The sequence below is a fragment of the Morchella importuna genome (genome assembly GCF_003444635.1).
Source record: "Morchella importuna strain M04M26 chromosome Unknown Morimp01GS028, whole genome shotgun sequence".
Taxonomy (NCBI): domain Eukaryota; kingdom Fungi; phylum Ascomycota; class Pezizomycetes; order Pezizales; family Morchellaceae; genus Morchella; species Morchella importuna.
The window spans coordinates 1-27,255 of record NW_025763425.1 but is presented as its reverse complement, the minus strand read 5'-3'; the positions used below and the strand labels follow the sequence as shown (position 1 = coordinate 27,255).

The window sequence follows — 27,255 nt, the reverse complement described above, 5'->3', positions numbered from 1 at the left end:
GGGGGGGGGGGCACACCTGTCCTATCATCATAGAGTAGAATCGTGGTTTGGTAGCCAATCATCACGGGAGTGGATGAAGCAAGCCGCTGGAACATGGGGAAAATGCGAGAGAATTGGTGGGATGGACAAAAGGAAGCCAGTGTAAAGGGCCACCCAGTAAGGATTGCACTGCGTATGCGTGTATCATGTAGGTACGACTCTGCTGTTACTGCTGGGCGTTGTGGGTGTTCGTCTGTAGAAGAAACAAAAGAAGAGTCAACAAAATGTATGCACTCTTGAGATGTACCTAGTACTCTAGAGTACTGCACCAACTGCCAGGAGTTACACAATCGCTTGCCCAAGAGGAGCTACCGACGGCAGTCGCTGCCCGTCTCATCCAAGCAACAAGTTCGAGGGTAAAAACTCGGTAAGGCACGTGTCATTCTGCAGAAATCCGCGCATCATTTCAAGCCCAGCCCTGATATGTACCGCTTACAATGCTCGTACTCGCTCACAACTAAAACTTCAACCACCATCATCATTACCATCACCTACTAACCTCAGACGCAAAAGGAAATATCCATCTTCACCTGAAAATGCGGGTTCCGGCGTCAAGGCAAGCAGAGCAACAAATGAGAATATCACTACGTACAGCCTCACCGGATCACTAACCCTCAGGATACAGTTGGTCATTGGATATATTTCATCTCAGCACAATAAACTAATGAATCCTAGAATCCTGAACTAGATCCATGATGACATGATCTTCAATAATTCTCCCAAACTGACGGAGGAACAACAGTCCTGATGACCTTCCAATGTCCTAAAGCACTCGTCTGCTGCCACTCGACTAGCGAACCAATTGACCTGTCATTAAGGAGGATCCCTTTGCTACTGTTACTGAAGTAGTGCTCGAGATTGATCTCATATTTGGGAAAGAGAAACTGCTCCCTCGCATATGACCCTAGGAAGTCGGTCCTGGTTGGGGCACGGGAAAGTGTAGGGTTTCTCCGACCTGGTACAGAAGATAACCTAGGAGTACAAAAACCATATTCGGCAACCGGTTAGCCAGCCGAGACAAAAAGTAAGCTTTTCACAAAAGAAAAGAAAAAAGCCTCCGGAAATCACGGCATGCTGGGCAAAGGACAGCACATGAGCGCTGAAGGTAGGCAAAAAAGAAAAGAAGAGGAGGAATAATTGAGAAGATTAATATTAATCAGAATAAAAAATGCAAGGGCGATAGGTATTTCTTCGCTGACAAAAAAAAAAAAAAAAAAAAGAAGTGTTGAAAGGCAGTTGGAGGGGCTTCAGCCACATGGTAACCAAACGATGTTTTAGTTGGTTAGGATTTCGTGGGGTAACGAAGATCCCGCAGGGTCCACCTAGCTGCCGGGTAACACAAATAGGCTACGAGGGAGCTCCAATAAACCACGGGAGTGGGAGAAAAAGGCATATCTAAAAGAAAGAAAATCATAATTGGCAAGAGGCCGATAGGCCGACAGGGCTGGGGAACTCTGTTGCACAACCCAAGCCCAAGAATGTTCGTGCTGGTACGAACCACAGACCTGGTCGCAACTTTACCCACACGGGAATGGAACCCGGGGACCAAAAGAAAACAGCATTCTTCCAGAATTATGGCTATGGCCTCATTCGGTGGAGAGAATGTGATGGGGGAATCACCAATGATACAAAACTCATTGGAAAAAATATTTGATAATATCACTTACCATGTTTGTAAAGTCAACAGCAGCTGTTTCGACATCTTTTTCAGGCATATCCTCTCTAAAAACCCTGCAATTGTTAAAAGTCGACATGACTGTCATTATGATTGACTTTGCGGCCTGCAGTTTCAGGTCACCAGCCCAGTTCTATATCTCACGTGATTAGCTATTGTCTCGGATTTATCGTCTCCAACTACTGCCGGAGTCTGGTCCTAGAATGTTGAAATGATGACCGGAGTTTCTTTTTTACAAGCTTCTGAGCTTTTAATAAGAAGGAAGACTGAAAAAAACTCACAATCGCAATGACGCCATCTTCTGTGAGAAGGGTCCGTAGATCACTAAAGAATTCGCTGGTGAAAAGGCTGGCAGGAACAGCACCGCCAGTGAATACATCATGCAAGATGAACTCATACTGCTTTCGGTTTTTCTCCACGGCTGCTTCTCTCTTAACAAAGCCAATTGCATCTTCAATATATGCTGTGTGGTTCAGTTTCAATTCGAAAAATTCTTTGGCGAATTTGTAGACAACTGGATCCAGCTCAACGATGTCTGTCTCTACCCCGTGTGAAAGCAGGCCGTTTACTGCAGTACCAATCCCCAATCCGCTAGAAATATTTATTAGTAAATTTATGAATTGGAGGGGAAAATTTCATCGGTATCATACATAGCCAATGCCCTTGGCTTGGGGTTCTTGGGTGGTGGGTCAACAAGCCTTACGGCCTCCATAGTCACAAAAATAGCATAAACTGGCTCTTTATATCCCAGGTCAAGGTGTTCAAACCCCTTAGGAGCTCTCTGCCATTCACCCCCCAATAGAGAGTGGTCGCACCGCATAATCCGATAGCCTTCAGTTTTACTTTCAAGGATAGAAACATATCCAGTGTTTGACTCCTGACGAGCCAACATGGTATAGTTTGAAAGAGCAAGTGTTTCGTTAAGAGCAGGAGTAGTGACACACATTGTATTGACTGTCGCCGTATGATACAAGGCTGGAATAGCCGTGAGAAGTAAAAGTGAAGGCGACAGCAGAGCATAAAGCGCCCCAAACAATTGTGGCAGACCACATCTGGTAAGGATCCATGATGATCCAATGTGGTTTCTCAAAAGACTGGGAACGTAGGACTCCGCGCCCAAGAAAAAGCTCAAAGAGAGTACACCCAACACAGAGTCGAAGATGACATTCCGAAGATCCAGCAGAAGCGCCGAGTGTAGAACCGTCAGGAAAAGAATGGGATAATATGTAGTTCCCTCTGTATAAATAGGGCCACTCTTAGGACCCCAGCTGTCTGAATAGCGGAAAAGATATCTCTGTATAGCAGGTGTGTACAGGGCAATGATTGGTAGAAAGTTCTTGAGACTACCCGGCAACCTAACCGGACTGTACTTTGCGGACCATGCAGCAACAAAGACAGCCGTCGAGATCTTTGAGTGATACAGGGATGACGGGATGTCACCGTAGACAGGTGCCAGAGCTAACTGAGACGCGAACGAGACCACAGACGCGGTCGCGATGAGTGTTAGGGCCTTGACCACCGATATAAAGCCGGGAAGCCTCAGGATAGTGTCAAAACCTCCAAGGAAAGGTTTCGGCTGCTTTGCGACCTGTATGCGCTTCGACATTGCACGTTTACTTTTCTCAGAAGAGTGCGAAGTCATTGTTTAGAGTTGGTAAGAAATTGAGATCGACTGGCGACTCGAAAGGCCCCCGGGGGGGGGGGGTAGTCGGCGGTTAAGGTGGCGGTGGTGGAGAGATGGATAGAATGAATAGAGCGGAGCACAAGGTTTCTCTTCTCTGCGTCGTCGTCAATAATCCACTGGATGGAACGTGAAAATCAGTTATCGAGATCCAAAAATATTCAAAAGGTCGTGACAAGGCCAGCGTGTCGTCAAGGAGTGTAGAGCGGAACAAGCAAACCGTCACTCCGGCGGGAGAGGTTTTAAGAAGTGGGATTTGGAGGGATCTCTTTCCGCTGTTTCGGAAAGTTTACAGGGTTCAGGTCTAGTCAAGGGGACTTCTCTAGGCTGTTCGCTCTACTCTATTTGGCTGGTGGCCATTGGGGGATTAATGAATGGGGCCGAAACACGCTGCACTAACCACAGCGAGAGCCTTTTTTAATCTATTAGAGACATGATGTGTGTAACTATGGGACGAGCAGGCATGCTATCTCGTCTTGATGCTCGGAAATACTCCGACTGACCGTAGGTATAGTGCTATCATTACCGTTAGTCACCCAGGGCTGTTACTATTTGATTATTAGCAGTCTACTAATTGTGTCCTAATTGAGCGCTCTAATACAGTAGCTACTAAACTCACCCACTAGGTAGGTAGTACTCTACCCCATGCTCATATCAACCGTAGTAGGTACACTACATCATGACTGCCACGCTAACCTACAGTATCAGTACGCAATCGTATTCGCTCCGATAGCTACGTACATCTGCGTAACTTCGCACTCAGATCAAGGATCTCACACCAACCATACCTTCATCACCGTCATCACTTACTACAGAACCACGATTATATCATGCCTGGAATAATAGTGCAAGAGACCCCAGAAGATGGAGCTTTAGCATCTTCTAGTTCATCTACAGCGGGTGTTGAACTCTCCCAGCTCTCACTCCAAGGTCCACCACCTCTCGATCGCTCCCGCCACCTGAACCTATGATTTAATGATCTTTCTACAAGTTAGTAATAACACGGATACTAACCCATTGGCAAAGCTCCTCGGATGACCCGACCGCTCCCTGACCGAGTCACCGTAAGAAACAGACGGTAATTGCCAATAGAAAACAGCCAAACCAAAGCCCTCACGAACCCATGCCCATCCATACTTCAATGCTGACCTACCACATTCAGACTCCAATATCTCGCCAAAAACTCACCCACTTACTTTTCCTCGCCTGACCTCGAGCTCGCCGACCCCCTCCTCTACGATCGTCTCATCCGACAGCACCAGAGTCCGGCCGAGCGCGAAGCCGAGGGCCGCAAGAAGGGTTGGTCGGGGATCCTGCACGCGGATCTCTCACGGTCCGAGGCGAAAATAGATGCGCTGCGTGACAGCGATGCTACGACACTCGAGACCCGTGCAGAGAACAGCGTTGGCGAGACGGTGACAAGTAAGGAGGAGGCGGAGCAGGTGTGGCGGGAGACGATGACGCTGAGGTTTTTGGAGGGTAGAGATGAGGATGCTGACTACGAGAGCATCGATAATAGTGAGGAGTATGATGATTATAGGCAGATTGAGAGGGATGCGCAGGATGCGTATTTTGATGCGGAGAGCCCAAGTGAGGAAGGGGCGGGCGCGGGGAACACGGGTGTGCAGGACTTTTGAGCGGCGGCCTGCGGTCGGAGGTAGGTGGGTATGATCAAGTACTATAATGCTCTTATTGACCTGTCATGCTACGTAGGTCCGTCTGGTTTCTTGTTGTACTTCGGCGGGTTGGGCACCAGAAAGTACCTACATATGTAATATAATTTCATATATTTTACCTCCATCGCATTCGATGTTTACTTCCTCCCACCTAGCTACATATTTATCATACATATTTTAAAATTCCCAATAAATACCTTATCCCGGCGCCAAGTTTGAGGGTTTTTGCTGTGCATGGGCGAATAGGGATATTGCACTTAAGAAATTTCCGTCACCCATCATCGGTCGGCTGCGTATTAGTTAGCTGGAGTATGATACATATTGGAAACCAAACCGGACATCCATCCATCTTACCGGTGCTGGTTGAATACAAAAAAAGCCATTTTGCCAAATTCTGATGGTAGAATTGCTGTTCGCCAGTTTTTCTTCTTTCCCGAGCTAGCTGCCTAGCTACATACAGTACATACATGTACGTGTAGTTAGCTAGGCCTGGGGTCCGGGGAAGCCTCCGCAGAGTACGTTTGGCTCGGCAACCCCGGAGTTTCAGGAATCCGGAGAAGATCGGAGGCTTGGTTTTTCAATTGGCCCGGGGGCATGTACTCTACGTTCGCTAGATAGAATTTTGGACTCTAGCAGCGAACGTAGATTAATTAGGTCCTGACGTGGGATCGTCTAATTCCTATAGTCTAAGGAGAAATGTCCCTTGATTTGTGACGTGACATGATGGGCGGGTATTTAAGCTGTCAAGGTCAAAATGAGATGATTAACTGCGTTGTTTAACCCGGCGCGATCTGGCGGGCGGATGTAGGGTGGAGTTGCTATGCACTCGATCTCGATCGAGTGATGCATCATGACCGCAATTTGATGGTTAAATCAAGCGCCCATCCGCCCAAATCCAACTTACGATTATCGGTTTATCACAACAGAGCTGGAGAGATCTTACTGCACAACACCGATTGCTCCAGGGGAGCGGTATTAATGAAGCGGGTAAGCACTGGTGATCCCGGTTGAAATTCTGAATATTTAGGAGAGCTGCAGATGGTACCTATGTTGCTGAGATCTAGCGACTACATCGTACTACTAATTCCCCGCTGATCAGGGGTTATGCATTGTGTGTTACATGGCAAGTAACGGATCATCTCTTATTTGGAGGTGTGTTTCTTCAACACCCAGTCGATCAGCACCTTTAAATCTCCTACAAGTGGATATCGCAAGTGTTCCGCTGGCAACTTAGTTGTCAGAGTACCGGGGGGATCTGCCAGCGTGTTAGAAACAGATCGCTCGTGAGATAAGGTTGTGTACCTGTCATTTGCCCGGCGTAACGTTGATCCAATGGATAGAGCATGTCTCGCGGAGGGGCGGCTCATTACAAGGTCACTTTGATAGACCTCCAGGTGGGAATTCGACAGCTTTCCCACCGGTCGTCGGGGTATTGTCAGAGCTTGAACATGATCGTTCACCTAGTTTAAGCAGAGCATTGAATTATTTGGGTCCTAGCATATAACGTAATTTATCAGAAGCCCAAGACCCCCTTTCATCTACTATAATATAGGGGGATGTGTTGGGTAAAAACTTTCGGGAACCCCTAACCCTAAATCTGACCCTCGCCATTAATTAAATGGAATACAGCAGGTATCTAATTTAAAAAAAGGGGGTAGGATGAGGTAGTCCCAGAGCTGATGGCCGTAAGGTTTGTTGGAGTAGAGTAAGGGCCCGGGTACCGGGCTATATGTATATATAAAGAGATCGATCAATCACGGGTGTTAGAAGGAATAATCCCAGAATACACACATGAGAGTTTTGGAGCAGGAAAATAGTAGTGACCCGAGGAGTAACACCTGGGGACTTCCCGAGTATATCATAAGACCTAGTGGTCTCTTTAAAAACAGTATGGTTTATATGAATCAGGGTGTAAGCACACGCACCTAGTGTCTACATGCACATGTACATGTAGTTACTTGTACCGAATTAAGGTTGAAATGGGTGAACGATACATGTAGTTGTAACGTATGTGTTCTCTGCCACATACATGTATATATTATTCATGATCTGCCATGGATGGGAGAAAACTATATGTTTTGATTGGCCATGTTTGGAATTCTTTTTGAGATGTTCCTTTTCCAATCATTGTTTCCGTTGTTCTGAAGTTTGACGATTCTGAGTCGACCAGATTCTTGATATTGATGATTTTAGTTGCTTTTTGTTGGTTTGGTACTATTGGCAGTTCGGATTTCTTTCCTAGAATGTTTGTTTGAGCCATGAACTTTGAGCGCGCAGGGAAGTGCAGGGCTTACTGAAATGTTCGTGTTAGTAAACGATATAATAGAGATACTATTCAGCGCCTGCAGGCCTCTTGCCTCCGGCCCGAAAGTGCTCAACTCATGTATACGTGTATGTATGTATATATTTAACGCTATAAATTTAGATAAATAAAACACCCGGTTCCTACATGTAGTCATCTGCAGCTATTGTAGCTCTCTATAGCTAACTAGGGTTTTGAATTATGTAAATCCCACATAATTGATAAATACTGAAATTTCGAAAGGTATCGTGGAAATTCTTCATGATCATGAATGCTCACAATCGGGATTAGAGGTTAAGGTATTGCTTCTTTTCGTACATGTAAGTACATGTACGTTTCTTTGATCAAAGCCTCCACCAAAGGTGGGGGATACAACATGATTGCAGAAATACAGCGATAGGTACATGTATGATTCATACATGTAGTACTAGTATGAAGATTCTTAGGCTGCCCTAGTGTAACGCAGGTATCTCAGTCTCAGAGATCGGATCAATGGTACGCGATATGTATGGTATTTTATTTTCTACCGGAATTATGGTAAATATCTCAGGCCAATTAGCCTGGAGATTAGGTTAGTAGTAACATACTGAGCTTTTTGATGTATATTGTTTTAGGAAGACTAGTATAGGCATCCACATGTATCGGGTTTGTATTAGAAGTGAATCATAGGAAATCACTCGATACTGGTCCGTAACATATGTATATACATAGTTCATCCGCGTATTGATCGTAAAATCGATATCTCTCAGGACAAACCTGCAAGTAGAGACAACTATGGCGGTACCGCAATAGATAGGGAAGACCCAATTGGATAAGATTATATAAGGTTAAGTACGTGCGAGTGTGTGCGTGATATTTAGATTTTGTGTTGTAGCTATATATTCATAGGCACATGAATATGTATAGTAAACTCCTACATGTATGTACCTATATAACCATGAATCAACCAATTGGAGCCTTGATATCCTTATCTCGCCCACAACTTTATTTTAACCCTAGAGGTTCACATATTGGTTGTAGACGGTAAGCAGGTAGGAATGAGTATACATTGAATGTACTACTATACTCCACAGTTAGAATGCTTGTTCCCGCAATCACGAACTCCTGCATTATCGCCACCTGGAGCAGAAAAGGATGTCGCATTCCGCATTCAGCGATGAAATAGTGTGTACAAATACCGAATAAAACTACCAATCTGGCTGAAATACCTCAAAGTTATCTACTATGCGGCGATAGGTTGATTATTTAGAAATAATGGTACATGTATGTAAGGGATATGTAGGATTTAAAATGATGTATGAAAAGCCATATTGGTGAAATAGACTTATACGCAATTTCTTTTATAGTCCATGAACTATCAAGTAGTACAATCGGACACCTAGGGTCGTAGCGCCGGGTATTGCGTATCAAAGCGATAATTTTAGGATTTTTTTGTTTTAATTCATTAATTGCCTGCAACCTTACAGTTATGGCAATAACCCCTGAACTACCCAATCTCTTCCACCTCCTCTCGCGTTTGACTGACATAGGAAATATATGAGACTACATCGTGTTGGACTATTCTTCGTCTCCGGCATCCTTCAACGTCCCCCACCCATATCCCAACTCTCTCCTTTCTACTTCCACATTTTCATTCTGTCCGCACCTCTCATGTCTCCATCTGGTGAACTGCTTCCATATTTTCGTTGCTGCTTCGAGATAATTTTAGGATGATTGAGAGATAGTAAGTTGGAGTTAAGCGTTCGTTCTCATGTCTCGGAACAATTACTTGAGAAGTCTTTAATATAAAATAATAATAATGAAAGACCCATTCATACTAGTATGCTTGCTAACAGATCATACAGAACGTAGGGACCGAGTGACATGATATGACTCAGGCTGTAGTGTAGGAGTCGTTGTCTCCATCATGTAAGAACCCACATCCCGGCCAAGAATTAAACAATTGCATTTTATATGCGATCGTTTGATCACGGTCAACTGAAGATACAGCTGGTCCAGATAAAATGCTATTAAAATAGTGCAATCTAAGAAGGTTATGACTAAGACATGAGGGCAAAATACCAGGGATACTAGTTAAACCTTGAAGTGATGACTAGAAAAATACTTGAAGAGTAGAATAAATATGCCAACCAAGGAGAACCGGAAAGCAACGACAAAAGTATAAATCCACTTTCCGTGGTCTGCTCAACAAGAATTTAGTATATATATCTTTCAAAATTAACAAATCGTTCCCGATTGCATTCCATAACAGGTCCTGTAGTGTCCCCAGTGACAGAGAGCTAAAGAAGACTTGAGCTTCTAGGAGAAACGCATTCCGAAAACCTGGACCTGATACAATTCCGGACCGAAACAGCCAGTGAGAACCTTAATCATTATCTAGGTATCTTCTCCAACCTTCCCGTATGCACTCAATACCAACGCCCCCTTCACCCTCAACCACCACAAACTTTTCCCACCTTGCCTCTCCAGTCTTCCCTCCTGTTCCAATAGCAATCAAAGTGTCTTCACCAATCCACCCTAGATCCCCTCTTCCACCGCCTTCAAATTTTGCCTGGGCGGCACTCCACTCACTAGAAAAATACTTTGGTAGTAAAGGTAGTTTTCCTAGTAGAGACCAACGTTTATTGTCTCCCGAGGGAGTTGCACTTGTGGAGTGTGAAGATAGCGATGATGATGGTCGGGGTACAGGTTGGGATATTAAAGACGAAGATGGGAGCTCGAAAATATGCAAGGTACTCTTATCACTAGTGACAGCCAAACGAGAAGAAGATGGGGAAATGGCGAGAGAGAAGATGGTCGCCTTATCGATTCCTCTTCGAAGTTCGGTGATTGGAAGACCAGTCGAAGCAGAAAATACACGAATCAAGGTACCCTTTTAAGAGTCAGCTAATACAGTAAATCTCGATACAAGGAGAGGTATATCGGTGTAATTACTGTTTCGGATGCTGTGGCTACTATATCTCCCTGAGGCGATATTGTTACAGCAGCAAGAGGTGTCGAATGTGCTGGTATTATATTGACATTCCCGGTAACCAGGTCAAAAATCTGCAAGTGACCTGGTAGCCTGCCTGGAAATACTAGAGTTTTTGCAGACAGGGCCACCAGACCAAGTGGGTTGTCGTAGGTTTCAAAAACATGTAGCCGGGATGGCGGCGAAGAGAAGGCATAGATATGAACACTTCCCAACAAGACAACAACTATCCGAGAGCGTGAAAGGCGCACTGCATGTATCTCCGATCGAAATTCTAGAGTGATGACTGGTTTCTGCTTGATATCGTCCCAAATATTAACCCTATTCTGCGGGAATTTTGGCGAGCGACCTCCGCCGACGATTGCAAGGTAGTTGGCCCTGTTAAGCATGGCAGCAATGCCTATACCGGCATTAAGATCTTTGAAAGAGTAGTGAAAGTTAGCTTCGCCAAACCTTTAAGTTAAGGCGAGGGCTCTTACTCCGGGAGATGTGTAGCTCGCATGGATCCGAATTGTAAACTGTTTACACACAAGTAAATTTTCATTCGTTGTATATAGGGAATGAGTAGCTTGGAGCTTGACACACCACAGAAGCCGGAATCGAGGCCAACTGAGAAGCAGGAATAGTCCTGGTTGAAGGTTGCAGAGAGGGCTTGGGAACGATCGGTAGTAGCTATCTGCGGACGTGTGTTCATTTTCGAAGCAGGCAAGAAAAGAGCACAGGGAAAAAGGGGGGGGGGTTAGAGAAGAAGAGGGGGGGGGTGGTTGTGATGGAATGTGCCAAATAACAAGTGAGAGTGGCTACGTGATAGAATGAGATACTCGGGGAGGTTGGTTAGGAGGAGGTGGGTAGATCGTATGTACAGCGCGACAGCGTGTAATAGTCTTGTCTATCTATTATCAGGAACTAGGGCGGCGGTGATATATGGACCTCGACGATAAGGAACAGAGCAGGTATGTATGTAGAGTACCTTGTAGAGTAGAGTGGAGTACATGTACCTACATGATCAATAACAGCACTAGGATGCAACACACAGGGTTATGTTATGTAGGTACGTACTCTACACCATGTGACGCCAAGGTGCATGTATTTTGCAGCTTGCCGACTCATCGCATAGGTACTGATAACTTTGGGCCATCATCCCAACTGTGTGTGAAACGCCCTAACCAGCAACCCCAGCCCTTCTTTCTATCGTGCACTAGCTGGAGCTGGTAACAGATGGACGTATTGACTGTATATCAAGAGGGTCTGATAGTGTAGAGTATTTTTACTCATGCCTGCGTTGCATCTGGAACGACTTGGCTAAAGTTGATATTTGAGGAACCACGCGGGATCGACAAATTGACTGACCCTTGACACGCAGGCAAATACCACAAGATAGGCGCATGCCGACTGGTCGAGGGGGCCTCCTTAGCTACAACTCACGTAACACCTCCACCCCCTTCTTCGTCTGCGATACATTCCCCCACTATCTTCCGCTAAATTCTTATTACTAGAGCTCTCACACAGAATAATTCTACATCGCGCTGTTAAATATTAAGTCTCGCACAATTCAACCCTCATCGATCTACCGAATAATTAGAAACAAACTATCGCGAATCAGTCATGGCCCGCTCCGGCGGTTTCAATGAGCGTCCAGCTTCCGCGATGTCTGCTGCTTCTTCTAATGAGTCGGAGAAAGACGACATGTGGTCATCCATGCTGTCCTCTGTTGCTTCTTCGAAAAGGCTACCTCAAAAGTCCATCCTGGTTTTAGGTACGGACAACCTTGTCTACGGAGGTCTCGAATCCTGAGAAAAAAGGTGGGCTGACGTTTTGAACGGAACCCCACAGGAGGATCAGCCGATGGCCAAAAAGAGTTTGTTGAATCCTTAGGTGTTGGTGGGGCAGGATCCGGAGGTGGACACAGGAAGACCGATAAAAGACCACCAATTGCAAACGCGTTTGCCCTCGGATACACTTATCTGGACGTCCTGGATTCTGACCACGAAGGTGCCCTATTACCATTCTTCGTCACTAGATCTTTCACGCCGTCTAATTGTGGTATTATAGATGTGCTTGCCCGGCTCGGAGTATACCTGATCTCGGAGCCAACACCATCATTCATCCCGCTTCTACGTCCCCTATTTACCGCCGCAACCCTCCCAGAAACCCTCATAGTCATTTTGCTTGATTGGTCCAAACCTTGGGATTGGATGCGGGAGATAAAAACCTGGGTTCGGCTAGTTCGAGGTATCTTTACTAGCTTGGATGACGATTGCAGGAGGACCCTAGATGAAGTTACACATGCCTGGGAAACCAGGAGAAGCACACATACTGATTCTGGGGGCGGTGGGGTTGGGGAAGTAACAATCCCTCTTGGGCCGGGAGAGTTTGATGAACCTATCGGTTTACCATTATGCGTGGTTTGCCAAAATGTGCGGAAACAATTTCTTTTAACTACTGACGTTTGAGAGCGGGAGAGCATAGAAAAACTGACCTCGCAGGGTTAACATATAGGCCGACAAAATTGAAGTGTTAGAAAGAGAACGTGGGTGGAAGGAGGAAGAATTCGACTTCGTTCTTCAATTTCTGCGGACAATTTTACTGAAGCGTGTGTGAAATTTCTTCTCACTATATAAATCTCTCAAAAGTTAAGAGAGAACCAGGGTAGTTGCAAAGGCTAACAGTGGTTCAGATGGGGCATCATTAATTTATACTACACCTTCGGCGCCGTCTCCAATCCGGCCATTGATATTTTCGCTTCTCTCTATCCAATCGCCACAACGTGTAAGTGACTATGTAAAACATCAACTATAAAATTGGCATATTGATGCTGATTTTCTACAGCAACAAGTTCTTAAACACAATGTAATTGAGCGTGACAAAGTTCTTGTGCCCCCTCACTGGGACTCGTGGGGTAAGATTCGTGTTCTCAGGGAGGGCTTTGATGTAGAGGGAATAAACTCAGGATGGAGTGTTGATATTTCACCGCACGTGGAAGAACCGGAGAGCGAAGGCGGAGCAGTAGAGGTTTATGAGGATGTGATCAAGGAATCAAAACGCGGCGATACAGAGGGAATTGCGCTGCTCAACAAGAATGGGGGTAGGGTGATCGAAGTCCCAGCAGTTGATACGCAGGAATTTCTCGCCACCCAACTAGAGGTCCTGGAAGCTAGAGCAGCTGAGGAAAAAGCAGCTCGGGTGGCAAGGAAGACAAAAACAATCAGAATCATGGAAGTGGGGAGAGGGTTATCGAGCACGTTGGGCCAGTGCAATTTAATGTTGGAGGAATTCAGGTCGATGCTGAAAACATGTTGGAAAGATTAAAGGTTAGTATTGATATCTTTTCATGCGCCAAGTTCGCTAACATTCGACAAATAGGAGAGAGAAGCTAGCAGGGCTTCGGATAGAGAGCCTTCTTTGGCTAGTCAGGGTGGAGGTGATGGCAAGAGTCAAAATGAGGTCTTATCAGCATTTTTTAACTCTCTCATGAAGAAGAAAGGCACACCTGCAAAGGGAGCCTCTCCAGGATCATGAGGCTTACCAAGTCTCGGATGGGAAGTTTTTGCATGGTTCTTGGGTTATTATTAAGTGTTAGATTTACTTCCTGCGTATCCTGTTTAACACATTTCCCATTTTGTCGATACCTAATCTGTTCCGCCTGAAATACTTGCCTTATGTCCTGTTGTAGTCATGGAGTGGGCACGACATGAAGGAGTTATGAGGCCTTCTAATGACATCGTAGGTGGAATAAAGGTAAATGACATATCTAAATAGCAACCTTGGATGTCTTCCAACAAGCCATGTAATAATAATGGGTCCAACGAACTAAAAGGGGCAGTGATAAAATAATCATTAGTGGAAGTATGGATGCCAGGATTCGATTACTAAGCAGGACAGTAATCATCGAGTGATAAGGTGTGACGTAAATTGCGCAGAATGAATACCTCCCGTCAGAATGGTACCACCGATATGGCAAGAATTACGTATATCACCCTCAAAATGGCATTGCTTAGAAAACAGTCACTGGACTCTCCTTCACGGAACTCTGGTTCTATATCTAGCGAGTTTACCAAATATCTCTTGGTTGCAGTTTTAGCAGCCACTGTTTGAGTGGGAAAGGATTTCACACTCGGTATGTGGTAGATTCCCTGAATAGAGGACGAGAGTAACTTCAGTCTACTGGGTAGCATGCAACTAATGAATCAATCAACTTCAATCTATTAGCGATGCCACGCGATTTAGAAAGTTTATTCTTTAAACTACATCCTTTTAACCATCCCGGTATTAACCCAAGTGTAGTGCGAAAGCTAAATGTGGCGAGTAACCACATTTTGCAATGATGTGATGATCCTCGAGACGCAACAGCCGCCCAAGTGCAGTATGACCAACACATTCTAATTGTACTAGCAATGCCGGAAACTGTATTGATTATGTGATTCTTGGAATGATGTGAAGCTTTAGATTTGTGAAGGTAATTGCAGCATCGTTAGTAGGAATGGTACTGTGGAAAGTTGAAGTCACAGTATAAGGTCTGTTTACAGAATGCGAACTCAAAGATAAATCTTTGTACAATACTCTTAAGATACGGGATTTGTCATCATTGTTGAAGAGGAAGGTTATGGACTTTGTAAATAAGAAAATTGTGACAGGGCCTATTGAACTGTCTAGTGTATGAGTACACACAGAGGCCAATTGCATGCTGAGGATTAATGATGAGGGCATTCGGTAGTGGAAAGAAGCCATCTCTAGTTTGCTGCGCTACCGGCTGCGGCTGTAACCTTTTTGAGGACTATTCAAGAGGAAGAAATGATAGAAGTTATAAGCTAATGAGTCTAAAGCTTGCCAGCGATTAACAGGCCCGACAAAGCTATGCTCTGATGTCACAGGCATTACCGACTCGTAAGATAATTCTACATTACAGTACAGCTCTACAGGAACTTGTAGCCGATTATTGAGCATAGTTTTACCAGATACGAGTCGTTGCCGGTCTTCGGCCGGAGAGGATAATCCATCATATATTATATTTTAGTACAATTCTGTATGAGAATATAGCCCCAGGAAGGGTATACTCAAAACTTTGTATTAATGTAGAAGGATCTAATTAAAAATTAGCAAAGATAACCTTTTAATTTTTGATTTTACCTGCATTCACATTGGCCTATTAATACTTCATCAGCAAACATCAGCAAAAAATGGCGTGTCGTCTCAGGCTTGGGGCGCCTGGACGCCCGAGATACCCCAGATGCCTCAAGACTTTTGCTTACGTGTAGACCGATGCCAGGGCATACGGAAACGGAGCCAGTGCGCCTCTTTCCCAAAGGACGTCATCGTGACAGGTTAAGACGCAAATTTCTCTTTTGGAGTCTAATACCATCTCCACACTGGCACTAGTATCTTCACCCGGTTAATGAGTTTCGTTAGCAGGATTTGGTGCCAGAATGAGATCACAGTAAATCGAGTAAGATATGGTTTCCGCGCGACTGTCACCTATATTTGTCTATCTGTCTATCTAATCCTCTATGTACATATTTCCTACCTCCACGCGCTGCCTGCCTGCTTGCCTGCCCCGCACCTGCCTGCCTATCCCCATGCCTGACTGCCTACCCCCGCACCTGCCTGCTTCAAGTTACCTGCCTACTCCGCACCTGCTTGCTTACCTACCTACCAATTAGGAGCCTAATAGACGTTGATTTCCAAAGTTGCTGTAGAGCTCTCGCTTATTCAAGTTGTAGACTTTCCCAGGCATAGCCTCTGTAAGGGGGACAGGCTTTCCACGTATCGCTAGAATCTGATAGAAAGATGTGGCTGTACAAGATAGAAATCAGGTTTAGATTATTCAAAGATTTATCGTTAAGAACTCAATCATCTTTAAGGGCTCTGCTACCGAGTAGAATCTTAATTCGTAGCTTTCTGAAGACTGGAGGAATCTGATAGTTGGGCAGGAAGGGTCCTGAGTGGTTATACTCCAAAGGATTTCATTCTCTGCTCCTACTTCCTAATTAAGTTCTGGCAGTGCTCTCTAGTGGAAAGGAAGCAATACCATCGCTACCCCGCTTCTGTTCGGGGTATATTGGGAGGTGATAAGAGTAGGAATGGTTGGAACGACTGGTACAATGCATCATCGACTGCTGGCCGGACCTTCAAAGCACGGTGTGGCCAGTATGCGCCCATATTGCGGAGTTGCAGTTCCCCACCTTAGAAAATACGTTTTCGACCCCGGATTTAACCCCCAGAGTGTCAAACCACCAGGACACTCCCTTTTGGCACCGCAGGACCTTTGAGGGAAGAGGAAAAGCAATCGGATAACGTGTTTGACGGGGAACCCGCTCAGGATTGGGTAACCGCCCGCGCCCAATTTAGTTGCGAATATAGTTGTGAAAATGCAAACGCCGCCGTGAGCTGAGTTTTTTCAACGCCCCATCCCAACAAGCCCCTACTGAAAGTCTACGAAATGGCAAAACTCAAAGGCAAGCAGCTAGAAGAGAGGGAGAGATTAATTCAGCTCGCTATTTCTCATTACCAAGGATCATCCAAACCTGATCTGAGTATGAGAGCAAGTGCTGAAGCATATGGGATCCCTTGGACTACACTGAGAGACAGACTTAAAGGCGCCGAGCCACGCCGAGCTGCTCACAAATCTCAGCAGATCCTGTCAGATTATGAAGAAGTTACGATTGTGAGATGGTGTGAGCGGATAGATGATTGGGGATTCCCTTTGAGATTGTCATTGGTAAAAGAGATGGTAGCCTACCTTGTCCGCAAGCAAGAAATTGGTAGGACTTTAGGCAAACATTGGTTGGAGAGATTTTTAAAACGTAATCCGAATATCAAATCCCGGTTTGCCTCTAGGTTGGATAGGCAAAGAGCTTTAACCAATAATGCTGAACTTATAAAGGACTATTACAAACAGGTACAGTTCCATTTCACCAGCGGGATTTTAGAGTGCTAAACCGAAAACAGCTAAAGCAAGTGATTGCACTATACGAAATATTACCTAAGCACTCCTATAATATGGACGAGAAGGGGTTTATGATGGGCCTTGCTGCAAAAGTTAAGGTGGTTTGTCGCGCTGGGCGCAGGAACCCCCGCTTAACGCATTCTGGGAACCGTTACTGGGTAACGGTTATTGAAGCTATTTCCGGCGCGGGTACACCTCTACCGCCAATGATAATCAATCAAGGTACAGCACACTATAAAGAATGGTATGCAGGTGTAGAGGGTCAAGACATTGCCACATTCTCATACTCACCAAAGGGTTGGACCGATTCCAAATTGGGCATGTATTGGTTGACGGACAATTTTGAAAAATATACAGCACCAATGTAAGTAAATTTCTTACTAATGCTGCCGGGTTTTTTTATATCTAATCATTGCATAGTGCAGGTGATCGTTGGAGGTTACTAATTATGGATGGTCATGTCTCGCATATGACATGGGAATTTTTCGATTTTTGTCTAAATCACAAGATTGTGCCTTTCTGTTTACCACCGCACTCTACACACCTACTTCAACCATTAGATGTAGGTCTATTTGGACCTCTACAAAAGCATTACAGCAATATACTTGATGAGGACATGGAGGAAAGTGGTGGCGATACAGGCATAAATAAGGGCACATTCCTCAAGTATTTTGCCAAAAGCCCATTTGGCCAATGTTCAATTATCTAATTTTCGTAATTTAGGGACTTATTTGAAGCTAGAAGACGGACCTATACTCACAAAAACATAATGGCTGCATGGGATAAGGCCGGGATTTTTCCCTTCAACCCTCCCAGAGTTTTGAACCCACTGGCATCATCACCTATCAAAAAACCCGCCAGCTTCCCAGTGTCAGGGCTTACTACACCAAGGACCACCCGAATGGCTAGATCAACAGCGAAACAGGCTCTCTGTTTAGTCAAAGGTTCCTCAGAAAGCGCCAGGAAATTGCGAAATTTAATAAATCAAATGGACAAAGGTTTACAAATCTCAATTACTGAGAGAGAGATTGTGGATCATATTAGCACCCAGTTCCGAAAATCCGTAGCTAAAAAGGCAGACAAGGCAAAGACAGCTGATAGGAAGTTGTTGAGTAGAGCCAGAGTCATTACTACTGAAGATGTATTGAAACTTAGAGAAGCTAGAGATGCTGCAGATGCAGTAACGATTGCAAAAGCTGAAGCTAAAGAGGAGAAAAAGAAAGCGAAAGAAGACTCTTCTACACTTGACAAACCCCCAAGAGGTAGGTCTAGACAGGTTAAATTTTCCGAAAATATTACTGTATATAGTATAGAGACCTTAAACAATGAGGAGAAGGATCAGGATGAAGAAGAATGGGTTAATATGGTGGAAATGTTGGCCCCACAGGTTCTTAGACGTAGTGGGAGGCATCAGGGTACTCATTAGTATATTACAATATTTTTAAAAAATTTTATTAACTCATTTCATTGATTTTATATGGCCACTCGTGAGTATTCGATATGGGTTCATGAGCTCTCGAAGCCGTTGCAACCGTGGGCGGTTACCCTGTCTTGGGCGGCTTCCCCGTCCAACACGTTAGAGATTCAGACCGATATCGAGGGCTGAAGTGTAGCGATCGGAAAGAGTACCACCGACGCATGTGTTGAGTATCTTCCCTACAGTAAGAGGACACAAGGGAATGCGGGGTAGCAGTCATGCGCACCAAGCCTATCAGTAGGGGTTATGCACCGGAATCAAGCGCTCGTATCAACGGGCAGGTCAGGAGCACAAGGAGAAGAAGTACTTCAGCTATCGGTTGGCGGACTTAGGCGATCTGATTTATAATTAGTCTATTAGGATATAGGCCTATCCTGTACTAGATAGGCCTGGTGGCCACGGCGAGGGGTATAAGTACCAAGCCATTCCATGACTAGCTGGAATCATTGGCGAAATCAGATTCTTAAAAGTTTAAGTTTGGTTAAGAACTCGGTAACAATAATCAAGAGAATTGTTTAGGGGATTACTGTATCTTCAGCAGTATCCCATTGCGCATTTCATACTTCTTACTTCTAATGTGACGATTACTTTACCTAAAATCCATCCCTCAAGGCGGGACGCCTACCTGAAACCTGACCAGGGAAATCAATGGTGGACGACCACGAAGTTGAGCAGAGCTCCGGTGAACAGTCTACTAGTGACAAAAACAGCTTCTCTCTAAGCGCTAGCGAGTGCTTCCAGTTCTGAAGGCAACCACCCTTAGTCAAAGCCTTACTAGTTGTAACGGAGTCATTCCAACTGTCTGGTGTATGAGTACACACAGGGCCCGGTTACATGCGGAGAGTTATTGTTAGAAGCCAGTTGCACAGTGACATGCAAGTACCGGCAGTGTGGTTAGCTACCAGCTGTCAGAGTAACTACATTCTGAGCGCTAGGGAGAGGATCTGCTCATGGGAGCAATGAATGACGAGTCTATGCCTCGCCAATGATTAGAAGGCCAGCCAGAGTGAAGCTCTGAGTGCTCGGCGATCCTCTACATCCTCTGAGCATTGGACGTCCGCCGGTAGTGGAAGGGACTATGCCTGGGAAGTCTGCAATAAGCGAAAGCTCTACAGCAATGATTAAAGCTTACACCTGAGCAGCAGCTCATTCATGCAGGTCCCCAGTTGTTTGGCAACCAAGGCCTCAGGTGTTACAAAGGCTTTGACTAAGGGTGGTTGCCTTCGGAACCGGAAGCACTCGCTGACGCTTAGAGAGAAGAGGGGTAGCGCGGGTATTGCTTCCCTTCTGCTAGAAGGCAGCACCGGAACTTAGTAAGGAAGAAGGAGCAGAGAATAGAATCCTGTGGAGTATAAGTACTCAGGATCATTCCCGCCCAACTGTCCTGATCCTCATCTCCTATAATCGGTAGCAGAGCCCTTAAAGATTATTGAGTTCTAGCGATAGTATCTTTGAATAAATCTGCACCTGATTTCTATCTTGCACGGCCGCACCTATTCTATTCGATTCTAGCGATACATAGAAACATTGCCTCCATTACAGATAATCATTAGTGCTCAAATCACCTTCAGATTATTCTTTCCTCTTACAAGATGTCCGGCCTCCCGGGTCCGCAAGTGCCTCTTCAGATTGAATGGCAACTGGCAGCCTTAGAATTCCACAGGGTCAGACACAGTTGATCCACGTGCCCAGGACGGCGCTCCAGTCCTACATCCCCAGATGCGAGCCCACCTGGCAAGATACCGACGAAGTTACCCTACAGGACTTCTTTACGGAGTTGCAGAGCTACCTCAAGCACAGCCTGCAAGAGGAAGTCATCAAGGCCGGCGATGAGCTAGCCTTGTTGCAAGAAAGACAAGAAGCGGAGGCAATGCTGCTCAGGGATGCCTTCGGCTACATGCGAGAACAAGTCTGCTCAGTCCAGGCACAACTCCAGGGCCTTGTCCAGAGCGGCCCTGAGAACCTTACACCAAAGGGTGAACCCCTTTGCAGCGTTTCCAGTCAGGTCTATCAGGCAGAGAACACTCCCCCTGATGATGCCAGCGGCCATTGGAGGCTCACCTCTCCCTTCTCAAAGAGCCCCAGCCAGCCCGCTGGCAGGTGGCTTAGCTAGGTGCCCCCGACAACCTATAGGAGACGATGACTACTATTCCCAAACACCGGTCAGGGGTGGACCCTCTGGGCTTCCTCCAGCCTGGGTTCATCAGGGGTTATGCCCGGAATCCCACAGAGGCTTACCACCCCCGGAGTCACCTAGCAGGAACCTCCAGCCGGAAGGAAATCCAGGCGGAGAAAACTAAAACCCTGAACCAGCGCGTAATGGTGGAGAAGATGGTATAATCCCCCCCGATCGGTGGCGCTCCCAACCTGGGCGGAGACTCGGACAGTTCAGACTCGGAGCCTGAGGATGGAGACAGGAGGGGATGGCGGAGATACCTGAGGAAGAAGCTTGAGAAGCAGCAGAGGGAGCTCTTGGCCTCTATGGCTCAGTTGATGAGACCTATGGCCCCCTCACACCCCTCCGCTGCCTCTAGGGCCCGAGAACCCAAGGCACCCCCTCCGGCCAAGTTCAATGGCAAAGCAGGCAATGTGGAGACCTTCATCCGGCAATGTGAGAACGTCTTCTCCATTGAGAGCCAGTCCTTTACCTCCGAAGAGGTTATGATCCGATATGCTGGTAACCTGATGGAAGGAGACGCTCCGGTCAAGTGGTATAAAGCTTACCACAACTCCATTGACCAAGCTTCTGCCAACCAAATAGCTGGGATGCCTGTGGTGTTCGACGAGAGGTGGAAGCGCTGGGATTCCTTTGAAGATGGTCTCAGAGCAGCCTTTGGCGAAGCCATCTCTAGGGATGATGCGGTAGCCCAATGGTATGCCTTTACCCACATAGCTAAGGGAGGAATAGTCTCCTTCCTGAATAGCATTATTCAGCTGATGTGGAAGACTGGCTATGATGGTAAGTTAGTGGATGATAAGATCCCCAGTTCACTCCTCCCGGACCTAGGCATGAGTTGGGCCCTCTTTACCCCCAAGCCAAAGTCCCTGGTGGAATAGATAGCTGCTCTAAGAGAGTTAGGACACACCCACGAGAGGTACCAGACAGTAGTAGCTGAGAAAGAATCCGCCCGGACCAAGAAAGATCCTACTGCTGAGAAGGAACGGCACCCCAAGAGGAAGAGAGAGCCTGCAAGCTCCCCGAAACCTCAGAAAAATGCAAGTTCCAAAGATAAGGCGGTGGAACTGAAGGGTATCCCTGGGGATATCCTATAAGAAAGAAGGAAAGCAGAAGTATGCTTGAAGATATGACCTTCGGGTACTCCCTATTGGTAGAGTTCATAGACTGACTTGTGCAATAGTGCGGCAAGTACAGACACAAATGGACCGATTGTTGGTCCAGGGAACCTACTGTAGTCCGAGTGGCAGCAGTGATGGTACAAAAGCGGAAACGAGGAAATGACAAGCCCAATCCTCAGAAGAAAGTTAAAGTGGCTGCTGTTACAGCAGAGGAACCACTAGTTGTACTCTCAGAGGTTACAGAAGATTTCGTCTTTCAGCCTGAGCAAGACTCGGACAATGAACTCATCTGGTAGAAATTGTGTCTGTTTAGGGTCTATGTTTACTAGTTTTCTTTTTGGGTTTCGGTTTTTTTGTTTCTTTTGAATAAATTTATGATTGTATTTTTGTTTATTTGATTGTTTCCAAGCACTCTGAGGATGGGTTTATGACCCGAAACAGCTGGTCTGTAAGTGCTCTGCCAAAGTTACATTTGCTACAAGACACTTCCAAACCGCTACCAGACTACCACACAATACATTTCCTATATCATTGGTTGGGAATAGAACCAAAGGATCCTTTGATCTTAGTAGTGCCCGCAGCTATTAGCAATGGAGAAAAGACAAAGAGAACCAAGCTCAGAACCCGCCCAGAAACGAAGAAGGTTGGAAGAAAAGCTTCCATCCTTACCAGTACATGGCAAAAGGCCTGTAACGGGGACAGCCTTTACAGGTATCGCTAGAATCCGATAGAAAGATGTGGCCGTGCAAGATAGAAATCAGGTTTAGATTGTTCCCAAAGATTTATCACTAATAACTCAAGAATCATTAAGGGCTCTGCTACCGAGTAGAATACTTGATAACTCTCTGATGAAGACTGAGGAAATCCGGATAGTTGGGCGGGAAGGATCCTGAGTACTTATACCCCAAAGGATTCCGTTCCGTTGCTCCCACTTCCTTACTAAGTTCCGGTGGTACCTTCTAGCAGAAAGGAAACAATACCACCGCTACCCCAATTCTCTCTAAGTGTTAGCGGGTGTTTCCATTTCCAAAGGCAACCACCCTAAGCCAAAGCCTTTATAACACCTGCAGTCTTGGTTGTCGTACAACCGGGACCCGCATGAATGAGCTGCCGTTCAGTTGTAAGCTTAATCGTTTCTGTAGAGCTCTTCGCTGAGTGTAGACTTCCCAGGCAAGGTGTAACGGAGCCATTTCAACTGTCTGGTGTATGAGTACACACAGGGCCCGGTTACATGCTGAGAGTTATTGTTAGAAGCCAGTTGCACAGTGACATGCAAGTACCGGCAGTGTGGTTAGCTACCAACTGTCAGAGTAACTACATTCTGAGCGCTAGGAAGAGGATCTACTCATGGGAGCAATGACTGACGAGTCTGTGCCTCGCCAATGATTAGAAGGCTAGCCAGAGTGAAGCTCTGAGTGCTCAGCGATCCTCCACATCCTCTGAGCATTGGAAGTCCGCCAGTAGTGGAAGAGACTATGCCTGGGAAGTCTACAATAAGCGGAAGCTCTACAGCAATGATTAAGCTTACACCTGAGCGGCAGCTCATTCATGCAGGCCCCTAGTTGTGTGGCAACAAAGGTTGCAGGTGTTACAAAGGCTTTGACTAAGGGTGGTTGCCTTCGGAATCGGAAGCACTCGCTGACGCTTAGAGAGAAGCGGGGTAGCGATGGTATTGCTTCCCTTCCACCAGGAGGCAGCACCGGAACTTAGTAAGGAAGTAGGAGCAGAGAATAGAATCCTTTGGAGTATAAGTACTCAGGATCATTCCCACCCAACTGACCTGATCCTCATCTTCGAGTAGACCATTATCGGTAGCAGAGCCCTTAAAGATTATTGAGTTCTAGCGATAGTATCTTTGAATAAATCTGCACCTGATTTCTATCTTGCACGGCCGCATCTATTCTATTGGATTCTAGCGATACATAGATAGGCTGCCCCCGTTACAGATAATCTTTAGTGCTCAAATCACCTTCAGATTATTCTTTCCTCTCACAACATGTCCGCCCTCCCGGCTCCCCAAGCGCCTCTTCAGATTGAATGGCAACCGGCAGCTTTAGAATTCCAAGAGGGACAGACACAGTTGATCCACAAGCCCAGGACGGCGCTCCAGTCCTACATCCCCGGATGTGAGCCCACCTGGCAAGATACCGACGAAGTCACCCTACAGGACTTCTTTGCGGAATTGCAGCGCTACCTGAAGCACAGCCTGCAACAGGAAGTCATCAAGGCCGGCAATGCGCTAGCCTTGGTGCAAGAAAGACAAGAAGCTGAGGCAGTCTTGCTCCGGAATGCCTTCGGCTATATGCAAGAACAAGTCTCCTCAGTCCAGGCACAACTTCAGAGTTATGCTCAGAGAGATGACTTAGGAGCGGATGAGATGGAGGACATTGAATGGACAAACCCGGCGATGCCCCCTAACTTCCTGGAAGACATCCAGAGAGCCATTAATGAAGGAAGGCTCTCCATCGCCAGGATGCCTACACCAGCACCTGTCCCCAATCCCGCACCTCCGCAAAACTCCAGGGCCTCATCCAGAGCGGCCCTGAGAACCTTCCACCAAAGGGTGAACCCCTTTGCAGCGTTTCCAGTCAGGTCTATCAGGCAGAGGACACTTCCCCTGATGATGCCAGCGGCCATTGGAGGCTCACCTTTACCTCCTCAGAGAGCCCCATCAAGCCCGTTGGCAGGCGGCCTAGCAAGGCCCCCCCGACAACCTATAGGAGACGACGATTACTACTCCCAGACACCGGTCAGGAGTGGTCCCTCCGGGCTCCCTCCAGCCTGGGTTCGCCAGGGGTTATCCCCAGAATCTCACAGAGGCTCACCACCCCCGGAGTCACTTAGGAGGAATATTCAGTCAGAAGGAAACCCTGGTGGAGAAAACCAGAACCCAGAACCAGCGGGTAATGGTGGAGGAGATGGAATTGTCCCCCCAGTTGGCGGCGCTCCCAACCCAGGAGGGGACTCAGACAGTTCAGACTCGGAGCCTGAGGATGGTGACAGGAGAGGATGGCGAAGGTACCTCAGGAAGAGGTTGGAGAGGCAACAGAAAGAACTCCTGGCCTCCATGGCACAGTTCATGAAACCTCCGGCCCCCTCACACCCCTCCGCTGCCTCTAGGGCCCGAGAACCCAAAGCACCCCCTCCGGCCAAGTTCAATGGCAAAGCAGATAACGTGGAGACCTTCATCCGGCAATGTGAGAACGTCTTCTCCATTGAGGGCCAGTCCTTTACCTCTGAAGAGGTCAGGATCCGATATGCTGGCAACCTGATGGAAGGAGATGCTCCGGTCAAGTGGTATGAAGCTTACCACAACTCTATCGACCAAGCTTCTGCCAACCGGGTAGCTGGAATGCCTGTGGTGTTGGATGAGAGATGGAAGCGCTGGGATTCCTTTGTGGATGCTCTCAGAGCAGCCTTTGGTGAAGCCATCTCTAGGGATGATGCGGTAGCCCAATGGAACACCCTTAACCACACAGCTAAGGGAGGAATAGACTCCTTCCTGAATAGCATTATTCAGCTGATGTGGAAGACTGGCTATGAGGGTCAGTTAGTGGATGATAAGATCCTTAGTTCCCTCCTTCCGGACCTCGGCATGAGTTGGGCTCTCTTTACCCCCAAGCCCAAGTCCTTGATGGAGCGGATAGCTGCTCTAAGAGAGCTAGGACACACCCATGAGAGGTACCAGACGGTAGCCGCTGAGAAAGCACCCGCCAGGACCAAGAGAGATCCCCCTGCTGAGAAGGAACGGCATCCCAAGAGGAAGAGAGAAGCTGCAAGCTCCTCCAAACCTCAGAAGGAAACCAGTTCCAAGGACAAAGCGGTGGAGCTGAAGGGTATCCCGGGGGATATCCTAGAAGAAAGAAGGAAAGCAGAAGTATGCTTGAAGGTATGACCTTCCGGTACTCCCTATTGGTAGAGTACATAGACTGACTTGTGCAATAGTGCGGCAAGTCCAGACACAAATGGACCGACTGTTGGTCCAGGGAACCTACTGTAGTCCGAGTGGCAGCAGTGAGGGTACAAAAGCGGAAACGAGGAAATGGCAAGACCAATCCTCAGAAGAAAGCTAAAGTGGCTGCGGTTGTAGCAGAGGAACCACTTGTTGTACTCCCAGATGTGACAGAAATTTCGTCTTTCAGCCTGAGCAAGACTCGGACAATGAAATCATCTGGTAGAAATGTCTGTTTAGAGTCTATGTTTACTAGTTTTCTTTTGGGTCTCGATTTCTTTGTTTCTCTGAATAAATTTTTGTGTTTTTCGCCTATTTGATTGTTTCCAAGCACTCTGAGGATGGGTTTATGACCCGAAACAGCTGGTCTGTAAGTGCTCTGCCAAAGTTACATTTTGCTACAAGACACTTCCAGCCCGCTACCAGACTTCCACACAATACACTTGCTATATTATTGCTTGGAATAGAACCAAAGGATCTTTTGATTTTAGTAGTGCCCGCAGCTATTAGCAATGGAGAAAAGACAAAGAGAATCAAGCCCAGAACCCGCACAGAAGCAAAGAAGAATGGAACAGAAGCTTCCATCCTTACCAGTACATGGCAAGAGGCCAATACTGAAAGCAGAACTGTCATGGACGGTCAAGAACAAAGTTGAAGACGCCCAAGGGACATTCCTCTTTGACACCGGTTGTACAGAGCAATCCTCAACCAGAGTTTTGTCAGGAAGCATGGAGTTCCTTAGTGCGGCGAGATCAACCTCTGACAATGTATGATGCTCAAGGAGATGTCATGATGGCGGAGGAGAGTATTACACTCACCCAGTCCACATGAACATGGGAGATCATAAGGAGACACTCCGATGGGAAGTGGCTACTTTGGAAGAAGGAATATCAGGTTACCTGCCAATTGCATGGGCAAGGAAGCACAACCCGGATATCAATTGGGAACTCAATACCATAAGCTGGCGAAGTGACTACTGCAAGCAGAACTGTCTCCCAGCAGCGATCAAGTTTGAACTCATCTGTTCATACCAACTGATGGAAGAAGAAGATTTAGTGTATCAACTGGCCGCTTCAGTATGGCATGATGAGGATGGAGGAGATATCTCTGAAAGGATACCTCTCCGCTATAGGGAATGGGCCGACGTATTCAGTCAAGAGAAGATACAGGAGCTGCCTCCACACTCCCGAAATGATCTGAAGATCAACCTCTTGCCTGGTCCGCTCCCCATTTGGCCACTAT

At 46.5% G+C, this 27,255-nt stretch overlaps 5 protein-coding genes across 5 annotated transcripts; 3 read left to right on the top strand and 2 right to left on the bottom strand.

The window, feature by feature from the left end:
• Window positions 1-903: 903 nt before the first annotated feature.
• Window positions 904-3,356, bottom strand: LAJ45_08115 (uncharacterized protein; the record flags this gene model as incomplete). Its single annotated transcript, XM_046117668.1, has 4 exons — window positions 904-1,011; window positions 1,707-1,847; window positions 1,996-2,305; window positions 2,365-3,356. 4 exons carry the CDS (start codon window positions 3,354-3,356, stop codon window positions 904-906), a joined length of 1,551 nt encoding a protein of 516 aa, XP_045968955.1.
• An 869-nt stretch (window positions 3,357-4,225) lies between these two features.
• On the top strand, window positions 4,226-5,170 carry LAJ45_08114 (uncharacterized protein; the record flags this gene model as incomplete). Its single annotated transcript, XM_046117667.1, has 5 exons — window positions 4,226-4,325; window positions 4,422-4,473; window positions 4,558-4,962; window positions 5,024-5,052; window positions 5,109-5,170. 5 exons carry the CDS (start codon window positions 4,226-4,228, stop codon window positions 5,168-5,170), a joined length of 648 nt encoding a protein of 215 aa, XP_045968954.1.
• A 4,568-nt stretch (window positions 5,171-9,738) lies between these two features.
• On the bottom strand, window positions 9,739-11,038 carry LAJ45_08113 (uncharacterized protein; the record flags this gene model as incomplete). Its single annotated transcript, XM_046117666.1, has 4 exons — window positions 9,739-10,245; window positions 10,308-10,762; window positions 10,824-10,862; window positions 10,930-11,038. 4 exons carry the CDS (start codon window positions 11,036-11,038, stop codon window positions 9,739-9,741), a joined length of 1,110 nt encoding a protein of 369 aa, XP_045968953.1.
• Window positions 11,039-11,949: 911 nt separating this feature from the next.
• On the top strand, window positions 11,950-13,863 carry LAJ45_08112 (uncharacterized protein; the record flags this gene model as incomplete). Its single annotated transcript, XM_046117665.1, has 9 exons — window positions 11,950-12,100; window positions 12,178-12,336; window positions 12,397-12,761; window positions 12,844-12,937; window positions 13,022-13,113; window positions 13,174-13,243; window positions 13,328-13,563; window positions 13,623-13,655; window positions 13,708-13,863. 9 exons carry the CDS (start codon window positions 11,950-11,952, stop codon window positions 13,861-13,863), a joined length of 1,356 nt encoding a protein of 451 aa, XP_045968952.1.
• A 4,412-nt stretch (window positions 13,864-18,275) lies between these two features.
• LAJ45_08111 (uncharacterized protein) lies at window positions 18,276-18,713 on the top strand (the record flags this gene model as incomplete). Its single annotated transcript, XM_046117664.1, has 2 exons — window positions 18,276-18,549; window positions 18,601-18,713. 2 exons carry the CDS (start codon window positions 18,276-18,278, stop codon window positions 18,711-18,713), a joined length of 387 nt encoding a protein of 128 aa, XP_045968951.1.
• Between the last annotated feature and the right edge of the window lie 8,542 nt (window positions 18,714-27,255).